The following is a 12,912-nucleotide window of genomic DNA, read 5'->3' on the forward strand; positions in this document are numbered from 1 at the left end:
AGAACCACTTAACTGATACTTAACAGAGAATGCAGCCCACAAACAAAACAAAACATAACATAACATAACAGAAAACCCTTCAGAATCTAGGTCCTGAGAGCTCTTCCATTTGCACCAGCATTTGCCTTCCCTACCACCAGCTACTGTCTAGCTTAAGTGACTGCTCATTTCTCTTCTATAATCCCTAATTCAGACTACTATCATTGGCAAAATGAGATTGTGGACCAATAACCTCTTTATTACCACTTCCTACATCTCTCTACCTTGCTACCTCCCTCTCTACATCCCTACTTCCTTCCCTTCCTTCTTTCCTGGAAAAAACAACAACTGACTGCCTACTATGTGCCAGGAACTGTATACATTTCTAGAAGAGCAAAGCCAAAGAACTATGATTTGGCTTCAGAGGAGCTGCTATTTAGTTAATGGCATAGTCTGACCTGTCTCAACAAATAATGTTAATATAAAACGGCAAGCGTTGTACTTGAGATATTTACAGAATAAAATATAGGCTTAGATGTAACACGGAATGACTATGATCTTGTATGTCTGGACCTTGAAATTTAAATCAGTCCAAACAACACACAAACATCTTATTAAGATCTACAGTTAGTAGTAGTCTTTCAAACTTTACTAAGTCATAAGTTTGGGAATGTCTTGAGTAGGCAGACACCATTATTTTCAAACAGAAAAAAGAATGATTAAATACATAGAGTATTTGAGGAATGTATGAGAAATGCCTATCTCATTCTGTTAAGCCAGGATGTAGACCCTTCCAACTCACATGATCTTCTCACTATTAGAACAATCATATCTAAAAATGACAATAAATGGAAATAATCAAATAACAAAGAAGATACATAAACATTGGCAAACGATTTGGGCTGTAGCCAGGATGAGAAGATGTTAGAAAATATTTTACAGAAGCCTGTACATTTAAAAGCTATAAACTCTGATTAAAGGAATTTGCTACTTTAATTTTAATTAAGTTTCATCAACCTAAGGTAGAATTGCAATAAGGGTGAAGAAAAAGTATGGAAACAACAGCTTTTCTGTTGTTTTTTATTCAGCAAAGCATACATTTTTAAAACAAAATCATTCAGGAAAAAAAAAAATCTGCTGATACCACAATGCAAACCAAACATAGCAAAGTTTCCCTACTGATAACATATTGTGATTTTTATTTTGGCATGGAGATATCACAGAAACTCACAGACTTAAAATATATATACAAAGATTCCAAGCGCTTATTTGGGAAATATCATTGGAATGTTATAAAACTGTGAATGGCTTCTAGAACGCAATTTACTAAATCAGTCTTTGTTTTCACAAACTAGAGTAATCTCATCCTTTGACGGTTGAAAATATATATAATCTCTATTTTTACAACCAGGGACGCACAGTTAATTTTCGTCAGTGGCGGGATTGGCCAGGCTTTCACTGTCTTCGGCTGCTGCGTTGTGTCCCCGCTGGCTTGGAATAGCAGGAAGCACTCGGTTGGTCCGCAGAGGTCCTCCAGATAGAACTGGGGAGAAAGGATAGAACGAGAGACTTTCAAGGTTTGCTTCTCTCAGAGTCTCAGGAGGAATGGCTGTGGGAGAACGAGGTTATTTCTAAAGGAGTGGAGGCATTTCTAAGGAGCTTGTCTTGTTCAGAGCCTGGCTGCAGGGGAAAGCTGTGTCTCTATCCATTCAGGCTTCCCACATGTCATCAGGGATGTCAAATGTGCACAAACACAGGACGGGGCCAAGTTTGATCAAAACGTGATTGGGCCTTGCGTGCCTGGCAGAGCTCTCTTTTCCTGGGGTGGAGTAGCTGTTGATGGCCAAGTCAGCATAACACTCTAAATGAGCCCCAAGACATCTGTACTACCCTTTTATGCGAACCTCAAAAGGTTCTTGGGGTTCTCTTAGGAAAAGCCCTCTGTACCTTTCCATTTCTTTTTCATAGAGCTGGAGTTGATCTAAGATCTTTATCTTCACTTCTCTCCACACATTTAATTGTGAAGAGCAAAAAGCTCCTGGGCTCTGCCAAAGAAAACCCCCTCTCTGGCTTCTCCAAGCCCTACCAGGATTCAAGGCCGAGTGACTAGTTAATTAGATATCTTTGTGAGTCATTCCTGCTTAAAGACAACTTCAGGCTTGAATTTCATCCAGTGATTGCATTCACACCATCCCAAACCCTCACTTTTACACAAATCAGTCAAAGCAGAGGAATGGATCTGTTAAGGAAGAGATTTTGGTTTCTGCTACAAACTCTGTGTGAGTTTGGACATACATCTCTACCTCTCCCTTTCCTTTTCTGCAGAAGGACAGGGTTTTACTAGACCCCATGGTTCACTGTTCTTACCTAAGGAATCCTAGAACTCTTGATTGGTCCCTTCCAAACTACAGCCTGGGGCAGAAAAGACATGTTGGATATTTATTCTGTGCAAACAGTTGCCAGTGTTTTCCATACGTTACCTCATGTAATCCTCCCAACAACCTTATCAGGCTGGCACTTATAGGCTAAGGGAAGAAACTGAAGGTTAAGAAACTTGTCTGAAACAGGGCAGCTCTTAAATCATCCAACCTCTCCAATTAAGAGGGTATGGGGAGAGAGAGCGAGCGAGCGAGAGAGAACGTGCATGCTCGCATACATGTTATAAATGATGGGGCTGGGATAGAAAGAAGAGGAAAGGAAGGCAATTAGAATCCAGTATTGCTTGTTTGCATGAGCCAGCTGACTCTGTGTCTTATAGTTTTGCTCCCGGCTCTAGTACTTACCTACCTAAGTAATGTTGGGCAAATCATGTAACCTCTCTGAACTCAGTTTTCTCATCTGTACAATAGGAATAATAATAGAACCTGCCTCCTACTACATATATGAGGATATACAAACTCAGAATTTCTGGGGTGTGGGGCCCAGAAATCTGTATAACAAACATTCTAGGTAATACTTCAAATACACTCAAACTTGAAGATCACTGGCTGAATGGAATATATTTAATATTTTATATTGTAAGAAATTTTTGTACAAAATATTATAGAATAAATCAATAATGTCAAAAGCAATATGGGTGAACAGCATCTACATGATTATTCCTTTCTGTTTAGGGATGCATAGCTTCTGAGTACAGGAATGACACATATTTGTACCTGTTCATCATAGTAAGGAAACCAATGTCAAGAGACCAGTCTTAAGAGAAGAATTTTTAAAGCACCTTCTTAAACACATTAAATAGTACATAGCTAAATAAACTTCAGTCATTGTTTTTACAATCCAAACACAAAAATTCCTCAAGGGAGGGAGTTTTTTTTTTTTTTCTAAACAAGCATTACCAACTTGGATGAAGCTTTAAAGACTGCTTCTCTTGTATTTTCCTGTAATTTACAAGTTTTGGCGCCTCATGTTCCCTCAAAAAATGAAAGTAAACTGAAATAAGAGTTAGTTGCATCTAGACATGTTAACACTTGCAAAGGAAGCTGAAGAAGATTCATAATACTTACATTTTTGGTCTGGCAGGGGAGCTAGGTTGTTCCGAGTGATAGGAAGGTCCCTGATCTGGGCTCTGTTTGGGGAGAAATGCTGAAAATTTTGTCCTGGGGACAAACAGAATGGGATCAATCATTTGAGACATAACCAAGGGCAAATTATAAAATCCAATGGATAAGAGAATCATGAAGTTGTTAGAGATCGCCGAGTTTAAGATGCTAACAAGAACCAAAACCATAACAGCTACACTTTATTGAGTTTCTATTATATGCCAGTCACTGTTTCAATGAAAGAAAAAGATGTGGGAAATCAATTCTTGTATAAATTAATTGAAATAAAATTTTATAAACAAGCACAGTTGGCCACCCACTCTATAAAACTTAAAAGTTTGAAAAAATAAAATAGGGTATAAAGTATAACATATCAATCAAATCTGTGGTGAATGACACAGATAAGTGGGATATATTTTTCTAGATCAGTGTTTCTCAATGCTGGTTGCATATAGGAATTATCTGAGGAGTTAAAAAAACAACAACAACACTGCTGCCCTAGCCAAACCCCAGATCAATTAAAAGAGAATCTCTGGGGCTGGAATAGGGCATCAGACTTTTATCCGTTCCCAAGGGATTCTAGTGTGCAATAGGATTGAGCATCACTGCCCTAGAAGATGGGATCTGGGTGAAGTCACCTGGGAGATGGCTATTCTCTACTATAGGCTATAAGCAGTGCTCTGCTGGAGCAATGTGTCCTGGCTCTTGGGAACCGATGGTGACAATTTCAGGACTTTAGTGAGGGGGTTGACATCACAGTGGCGGCTAGGCATCGGTCAAGGTAGAAGTATTTACACCATGGAAATCAGCAAGCACTGATCCTTCTGGAGAGCCAGCTGTTAAATATTTATCAACACAATACTGATTATAAAAGAGCGATCCAAATATCTGAAAATAGAAAGGAATACCCAAGTTATTTAGGTCCTTTTAAATAGTTGACCAAATGGGACAGGATTAGACTCATTTGCCAGCTTGGGCAAGAGATGCTCCCTCTCTAAAACTCAATTTCCTGACATACAAAATGGTGAAAATAATTGTATCTGTCTTTATCACTTGTCATAAAAATAAAGTAGGAGAACAAATGTAAAGCATTTAGCTTACAAGGCTAACGCTCAAGAAACATTAGTAATTATTACAGTTTTATTCTGTGAAGTGTTTAACATGATCTCCTGGAGAGTGGAGAATGTATTCATTCGATCTTTTGCCTCGTAGTCTTGTAAGAATCAAAACAACTATAGGACTGCTGATGGGTTTAATTCTTCTGCTTGGGCCGAGTACTCCTTAGAATAAGGGGGGAAAAGCACTAGCCAAGATCCCCTGTCCATCTGCGTAGGGGAGTCCGATGACATATCGTAAGGGCAGACATCTGAGCACTGCCATTTGATGAAAATTGAGCAAAATTTCCAGTCTCTCTGGTGGGTATTATATTTTTATTCCTTTGTATGCTAAAGGTCAAATAACTTCATAAGCTACTATTTAAAAAGAAAACATCCCTGAGTAGAATAACAGTAAGTAATTACAGCAAGTACCCATATCAACTCATACCTTATTTATCCATGAACATTTGAACAGAAATTTGCAAAACCAAGAAATGAGATAATGATAATTATGGATAATGTTTACTGAGAACTTACGACTGTCAGGGACTGGGCTGAATGCTATAGGCATGATTTCATTGAATCTAAACAATCACTTTCCCTTGTGACATAGATACCATCATCACCTCCATTTTACAAATGAGGACCCTGGCTTGGAGGCGTTCTCAAATGTGTTCAGGGTCACATAATGGAAAGTGACAGAGCCTGGGCTCCAACTTAGGTTTGTCTGACATAGAGCCCATCCTGCCTTCCTAGCAGCCAAAGCCATTTTTACAGGATGCGAGATGGGCAGAAAAGGGATGCGGCAGTGATGTGGGAGGTGGGGGGAGAGCTCAACTTCATTCTGCACTGGCATTTGGCTCAGTTTTGAAGGACAGGGTGGAGCTGTACACAGCCCAAAGCTCTTTTATCTGTGCTGCAGGCACCTCGGGGAGCATCCAGCCCTTGGGGACAGGGTCAAGGACCACTGTCCTAGATTCAAAAGGCAGGAGGGGTTTTCACAGTTAAACAAAGGAATTTAGTTAAGCAACTAAAGAAATTCAGCACTCATCTATTGTGTATTCACCGTATTCCTGAGCCTAGAGCAAGAAGAGGACAAGGCAAGGTGCTCAGGAGGGGATTACAGTGTATGTTGGAAGAAAAACGGGTTAACTTATTCTTTTGGAGACCCAGAGTGGTGGTGTGAGGGCATCGCACAGGAAAGCGGGGTCCAGAGAGGTGGAGGTATCTTGAATCCCACAGAGCTCACTTGAATGTCTGCTCTGTCACTTCCTACCTAGCTCTGTGACCTTAAGCAGATGGGCTAACCTCTCTGTGCCTCCATTTCCTCATTTCCAGAATAGGGATTAAGAACTCCGGAAGTGCTGTCAAAGGGGAAGTATGCACTTCACTATCTGCTCCACAGGAGGCTCAACAAGGTGGAGCTGTTCTTCTATCGTTCATAGTAAGAAAGAGCCACAGCTCCTACAGAGGTCAGGGTGACTTTGAGACAAGGGTGGCTTTTGAGCTGGTTCTTAAAAGATTGTACAAATCTAGGGCGCCTGGGTGGCTCAGTTAAGCGTCTGCCTTCGGCTCAGGTCGTGATCCCAGGGTACTGGGATCGAGCCCCGCATCGGGCTCCCTGCTCTGCAGGAAGCCTGCTTCTCCCTCTCCCACTCCCTCTGCTTGTGTTCCCTCTTTCGCTGTGTCTCTCTCTGTGTCAAATAAATAAATAAAATCTTAAAAAAAAAAAATTGTACAAATCTGCGAAGCACACAGTGGACAGAAGGTATAAATAACACGGGCACCAATGCCACAGAGTGAAAGGTATGGGTTATCAGGGAACTGAGAGACATTCAAGGAAGTGTTCAAGGGGACGGGGGAAAGGATAGGAGATGTGAGGCCCAGACACTGAGAATGGGAAGTGAGGCCCAGTCATGCTGGGAGCATTTTGTTTACCAGCTAAAGAATCTGATCTTTGTCCTGGAAAAGATGCAGCACCTCTGATGAGTTTAAACAGAGGGGTCACAGGATCAGATCCTACAGGATCAGGGAGGAGAGCACATTGCTGCTGGGACAGTCTAGAAAACTGGGGCGAAGGAAGTTCTCTCTTGAAGGAGAAGGGAAGCGAGCACTTTCTTACTTTCAGTGTGATGGCTTGTAAATAACCAGGCTGGTAGTAAACACCACAGAGCTTTCTGTTCCATTTTCTCTGAAAGCTGCTCACAATGAATTGAGCTGATGTGCTCCGAACTTCCTCATTAGGTTAAGTGCCTCATCCCGCATCTCTCTCCATCTAGCCCACTGACAGGTCTCAATGAATGTTAAGTAATAATCATTACAGTTAAATGTTCAGAGTTGCTGATGCAAGCACAGGATATTGGCTGCCAGGAATTCAAACAGTAGCACTGCTAGACCCTATTATTTCTACTAAACGCTAGGGCAGGAAAAGAGAAAATCCAAAGCTAAAGGGACTATCCAAGTTTAAATCAGTGGTGGGTGCAGTGGTATGACTTACAGTATCCAATTGCTTTATCGTATTAGACTTCGTATCAAATATGGGAGATCAATGTTGAAATGTGCTAGATAAAGAACTTAAGCCACTTAAGTGAACCCTCATAACTGTAGTCCAGAAGCCTCAGTAGTTCTAAAAACAACATTCCAAATTGGGTTAAAAATGTCCACAAAAATAAAATCCATAAGACAGGAAAATCTTTTTGTTTTGGGAAGGACAATGTAATTTCTAAGCACATCGCACCGTGGGTAAATTGGTAAGTATACTAACAAACTGGACTTTGAGATTTCAGGAGAGAAATACATTGCCACGGTGATACTTGCTATTTAGGAGATCTGGGTTCGAGTGCTGATTATGTCATTAATTAGTTGTAAGACTTTGAGCAAACCGTTTTAACTATTCTAGGCCATGTGAATTATAACTGAAAAGGGCCTCATGAGACATAATGGTCTCAGCCTCTGGATGAGTAAGAAACTCGCTCAGAGAGATGACATGTCTTGCTTTATCAATGAGGGCTCATCAGGTAAAAAGAGACCTCTCCTGGTCTTTCAAACAGGGAATTTCGTACAGACTGTTGGTTATGTCTGCGATAGAAAAGCTAAGAAGACAAATGAAGAGAGGGTAGAAGGACAATCCAGAGATGAGCTGTTATATGGAAAAAAAAAAAAAAGCAACCCCCCTTAGGCTGGTGAGATGAGAGGAAGAGGAGGTAGAAGCTCGTGGGGGCCAGAGCCACAGTGAGCAGCTGTGGGGGGTGGGGGCGGGAAGGAAAGGATGGAACCGTCACTGGGGCTTCCAGAGGAAGCCGAGGGACATTGTGTACAACTACGCTGCTTTCCCTCATTCTCCTACTCTTCTCCTTCTACCGCGCCTCCTGGGACTTGGCTAAAGTACCTGGAAGCAGCTTCAAGGAAGTCTAGGAAGGTTGTTCCCTGAGAGACAGAAGAGAGCTGGAGGGAAAAGCCTAGATGTGAAAGCAATGAAGCAGTTGACTAGCACATTTACTTAAATTTCATTATCTTTAAAACAAGGTCATTTCTAGCTTGTATCTGAAGCATAGTGCTTAGTGTAGGGCCTGGCACATGGTTTTTTAAAACAAAAAACAAAAACCCAAACACTTCCTTGTGTGTATAACACTATATTCAAATCACTGTTCTAAGTACTTTACTCTTTTAATCTTAACAGCAACTCCCAGTCCTATGTTAGGTTTTTTCCTCCCAGTTTTTTCAGGTGAAGAAACAAAAGCCCAGAGATTAAGTAGCAGCAAGTAAGTGACAGAGCCGGAATTTAAACCCAGATTTTTTTTTAAAGATTTTATTTATTTATTTATTTGAGAGAGAGAGAATGAGAGAGAGCACATGAGAGGGGGGAGGGTCAGAGGGAGAAGCGGACTCCCTGCCGAGCAGGGAGCCCGATGCGGGACTCATCCCAGGACTCCAGGATCATGACCTGAGCCGAAGGCAGTTGCTTAACCAACTGAGCCACCCAGGCGCCCCTAAACCCAGATGTTTTAACCACTGGAGTATTCTGCCTCTCGACAAATTAGAATGACAGAGACTCTAACCATTATAAAGACCATATAATCTTCTATCTAAACATGAGAAGAAAATTGCTTTAAAGTCAGTTGCATAATCATTTTAGCAAATCCATATCTTTAAAAACTCATTTATAGGCTGAAGATTCTTGGGAGATTTATTTTATCACAACTCAGTTGCCTAGAATGGCTCCTAGTTATTATCAGTGCCTAAAAACATTGGTTTGAAAAAATAAATGCTTTGATGTGCCACAGCTAATTATTGAAGATTCCCTTGGAGAATTTTGTTGCTTCTTTTCTGCTATTCTCAACCCCAGGACTATTCAAGTTACCTCACTGGCAAATGAAGCAAGTTTTCAAAGCAAGCTTATTGAATTTCCTTTTATTTCCAATAATATAGAAGGTTTTAGATGGCACCAGTGACAGAATGTACTAGTTCACTATCCAATATCTATTCTCTTCTCTCTTCAAAACAAAAATCCAATTTTCGAGGGACAGCCATGTGCCAAGATAAAAGACTACAATTCCCAACCTCCCTTGCAGATAGGCATGACCATGTGACTAGAGTTCTGGCCAATGAGATGTGAGAGAGACATGGGGGACTAGTTAATGAGAGCTGATTCAGCTGGGGGCATATCCATCTTTCCCCTCTCTGTGCTCCTTTCCTCCTTCTCTAGTTAGCCATAACGGAAGCTGTGGAGCATGCAGATGGAAGGAGCCTAGGCCTTTGGTGATGATGGAGCACCTGGGAACTGCCTAATTCAGACTTCTTTCCTGTGACAGCAATAAAGTCCAATGTGATTTAAGCCGCTGCTACTTTGGTTTCTGTTACAGGCAACTAAGCCCAGTCGTAATGACAGAGAAAAGACAGACCAAGGCTGTCCTGGGAATAGAAAAAGAACAGGATTTTCACAAATTTCAAAAGCTTTTCAAAAGGGAAGGTATTGGGCACCTGGGTGGCTCAGTCGGTTAAGCGACTGCCTTCGGCTCAGGTCATGATCCTGGAGTCCCGGGATCGAGTCCCGCATTGGGCTCCCTGCTTGGCAGGGAGCCTGCTTCTGCCTCTGACCCTCCCCCCTCTCATGTGCTCTCTCTCAAATAAATAAATAAAATCTTAAAAAAAAAAAAAGAGAGAAGGTATTAGCCAGGACAGGACCAAATCCAGAAAGAAGGCTGGGTTGAGGCCCTGGAGGCCACTAAAGTGTCCAAAAAAATTAAGACCAATATCTTTCCTTCCTTTATCCTTCTGTAGAACCAAAGCAAAAACACTATCTATGCCACTAACCACACACTTCAGTGCTTTGTGGAGGAAGTAAAATGTTGGGTGGAGTTTTTCTCAGATACTGGGAAATAGCCTTCCTGTGCTCATCCATATTTATTCTCTGCTTCAGTACATATAAATCTGTATGCGGGGAGCCATACTCTACCTCACATGTTTCGGACAGCAGGCACCTAGAAATGAGGGAAGAGAGCCAGACTCATGCTGCATATTAAATAGGAAGGAATATTTTACATTTCCAAATACGCATGTTCCTCCTCTTGGTCCTTCCTTCTTCTGTGTTTGACAGAAATAGGGGTTCAAGATACAGCATTTTTTCTCCCTCTCAACCCTACTATAAGGAAAACAACAGAAAGCCGTGGATAAAAACAGTGGACATTCCACGGAGAGATACTAGGGAGTGTGCTGGATTGCGCTGAAATGGGGACAGGAACGTCCAACTGGTGTCGAAGGGGACTGTGGTTATTCACATCCAGCCCATTAGGACCAAGTGGGATTTGGGTTCAGTGTTGCCTGACTTTTTAATTTCTCAAGAGAAGCTAGAATTTTCGATTTTTATGTAAAACTTCATGATTTTTAAACATTAGCCATTAATTCACTTGAAAACAAAACAAGACACTGTGGTAATGAACTGATTTGGGAAGCTGTTTTGTAGCCTCTGCTTTACAACAATGGTTCCCTTTCTCTGGTGTGCATCAGAATCACCTGTGGTCCATCTAAAAAATTAAATGTTTTAGTGTGATACATTTATTTAAAAGGGGTGATTAGATACATATTGTTTGTATGTGTATAAAAACAAATTCTTCAGTGTGATACATTTATTTAAAAGGGGGATATGTCCTTATGTATAAATATTTCATGTGTGGGTATATGTGTGTGCACACACGTGTATAAAACATCTCTGGAAGAATACAAAAAATAACATCAGTAGTTCTGATGTGGGGTACCGTGTAGCTGGGGGAAGAGACAGGAGGGAGAAATGCAATGTGCGCCTTTGGAATGCATGGAAACTTGAACCATTAATGTGTGAGTGTGTTTCCTTTCTACGTGGATACACAGAAAGCATTGCCATTTTCCCTCTTCCCTCACCAAGATTTTGCTTCGGTAGGTCTGGAGTAGGGATTGAACACCTGATTTAAAAACAAGCCATCACACAAACAAATCAACCCCTCATAATTGATTTTGCCACTTCCCCCTGGTTAAGAATCTTTGCTACTGGAAATACTAACATTCCCGCTTGAATCTGCCAGTCACCACACATATTTGCTGGGAAGATGAGAAGGCACATACTTCAACATGATGACTGCTCTCAGGGTGGAAAAGCAGAATGCTTCCACAGCCTGGAGATCTTGAATCCAATGGATTCAAGGAAAACAGTTGGCCCTAATCACCATTTTGTTCTGGCCCTGCCCTCTAGGCTACTACCATCAGTCCAGTTCCTCACCCAGAACTGTAGGAAACATTTCTCACATAGAGAGAGCTTGCCCGGAATGAGGGAGAAGGAAGCAAGGACAATACCTGATGAAGGATTGTGTAGGTGAGGAAGATGGGGCAGCCCCAAGACCTCCTGCTGACCAGACCTGCTGGTGAGCAATCTGTCTAGCAGCTTATCGGAAGAAGGCACGGTCCAAGCCTTACAGAACACCTGGTTAGAATCACCTCTCCAGGGGTTATCTAGCAATGTCTGGCAGCCAGTTCTGTTGTGCAGTAAGTCCTGCTCGCTTCGGCTTTTCTGAGATCGCTGGGCCATCTGATGAGTACCGGAGCTCAGGCCAGCTTGGGAAGTGGCCCCCTGGGAAGCCATCAGGAACTTATTGCCCAGGGTGATGGGTGGGAGACTCTGCGTTCTGATTGGTGGAAGCCCCTTATGGGCCAGAGGCTTCTTTTCTGGCAAGAGATATTTTGAAGTCTCCAAGGTCCTCTTCTTAAAGTCGATCATAGCCACCTGATCACCAGGCTCGTCTTGGCAGTTGGTCTCCACGATGCTGTCAAAGGTGGTGATGATGTCATCGACTTCCGAGGTGTGCTCCCCCCTGTGTCGGTCCCTGCTGTGATCTTTGTGATAGGCCCTCTGCTCTTCTTTTTTGTTTTTGCAGAAGATTTGGTTGAGCATGCTAAATCGTCCCTCCTTCTTCTGGGGTCTACTGTTCTGGGAAGGAAGGGGTCGAGTAGGCTCTGTTCTATGGGGATATAAAATAACAAGGATGCTATGAGGAGATAGGAAATAGAGACAATCCCCAACCAAAAAACCCCCAAAAACCTCCTTCTGTTCCATCTGCTTGAGAAGGTTGTCTGAGGTCATCCAAAGACACCCCAAAGCCGTGTCAAGTCAAAGGTGATGTGGAGGAATTTGCAACACCCTTTGTCACTCCCTTCCTTGCCATAGTCACTTCTCAGCCCAGTTATTTCTTAGATTCCTCTTAGTTCCTCAGGAGCTGTCCTTTCACAAAATTTACCTCTAGAGAATCTCCTTTCACCAAGGGATAACCTAAGCTGAACCTCACTTCTCAAGGACAGTCAGTGGGAGTGTAAGTTTTAAGTCGCAGAGATGAAGGCCAAGCATGAGTTGAGGCTTCAACTCATGGGAGTGGGGTAGGCTCGCAGAGGTGGGGGAAGTGTGGTTTGGGCTTTCTCTGAAAGAGATCGCAGCAGATCTGCGCAGAGCTCGGACACTATCTACTTCAGGAAGGTGGCCCATTTTACGCTATTTGGACGTTCTTCGCTTCCCTTCCAGTTTTTACTGAATTTCCTATTGAAAAAATACTTAAAAAAAAGTATACTAAGGGAAACCAAGGGAAGAAGCTTTTGTCTGGGCTTCAGCTGCTCGAGGAAGTGTGTATGCCAGAGATCGGGCGTGGCAGCAGAAGCAAAGTGAGCAATACCCAATGGGCAGGCAAATTCTAAAGAAAAAAAGGTCAGCAGTTGTCCGGCTGGTTCCTCTGCTGTGGTGAGTTTCCCTGAGGCACCATTCTGGTTTTGTTCCTTGG

General features: G+C 42.2%; 1 protein-coding gene across 1 annotated transcript in view; it reads right to left on the reverse strand.

Annotated features, from left to right (window-relative positions):
• Positions 1-1,049: 1,049 nt before the first annotated feature.
• The window catches only part of ANKRD55 (ankyrin repeat domain 55), a 403,377-nt gene continuing 391,514 nt past the window's right edge, over positions 1,050-12,912 (reverse strand). The window contains exons 18-20 of the mRNA XM_064596135.1: positions 11,444-12,105; positions 3,486-3,578; positions 1,050-1,522 (exon numbers count right to left, since the gene is read on the reverse strand). Of these exons, the coding sequence (XP_064452205.1) occupies positions 1,401-1,522; positions 3,486-3,578; positions 11,444-12,105 (877 nt within the window). The 3' untranslated portion in view covers positions 1,050-1,400. The remainder of the gene's footprint in view (positions 1,523-3,485; positions 3,579-11,443; positions 12,106-12,912) is intronic.

Source organism: Mirounga angustirostris, unplaced genomic scaffold (assembly GCF_029215605.1).
Source record: "Mirounga angustirostris isolate CCGP_5_RB_7025 unplaced genomic scaffold, mMirAng1.0.hap1 SCAF_7, whole genome shotgun sequence".
Classification (NCBI taxonomy): Eukaryota; Metazoa; Chordata; class Mammalia; order Carnivora; family Phocidae; genus Mirounga; species Mirounga angustirostris.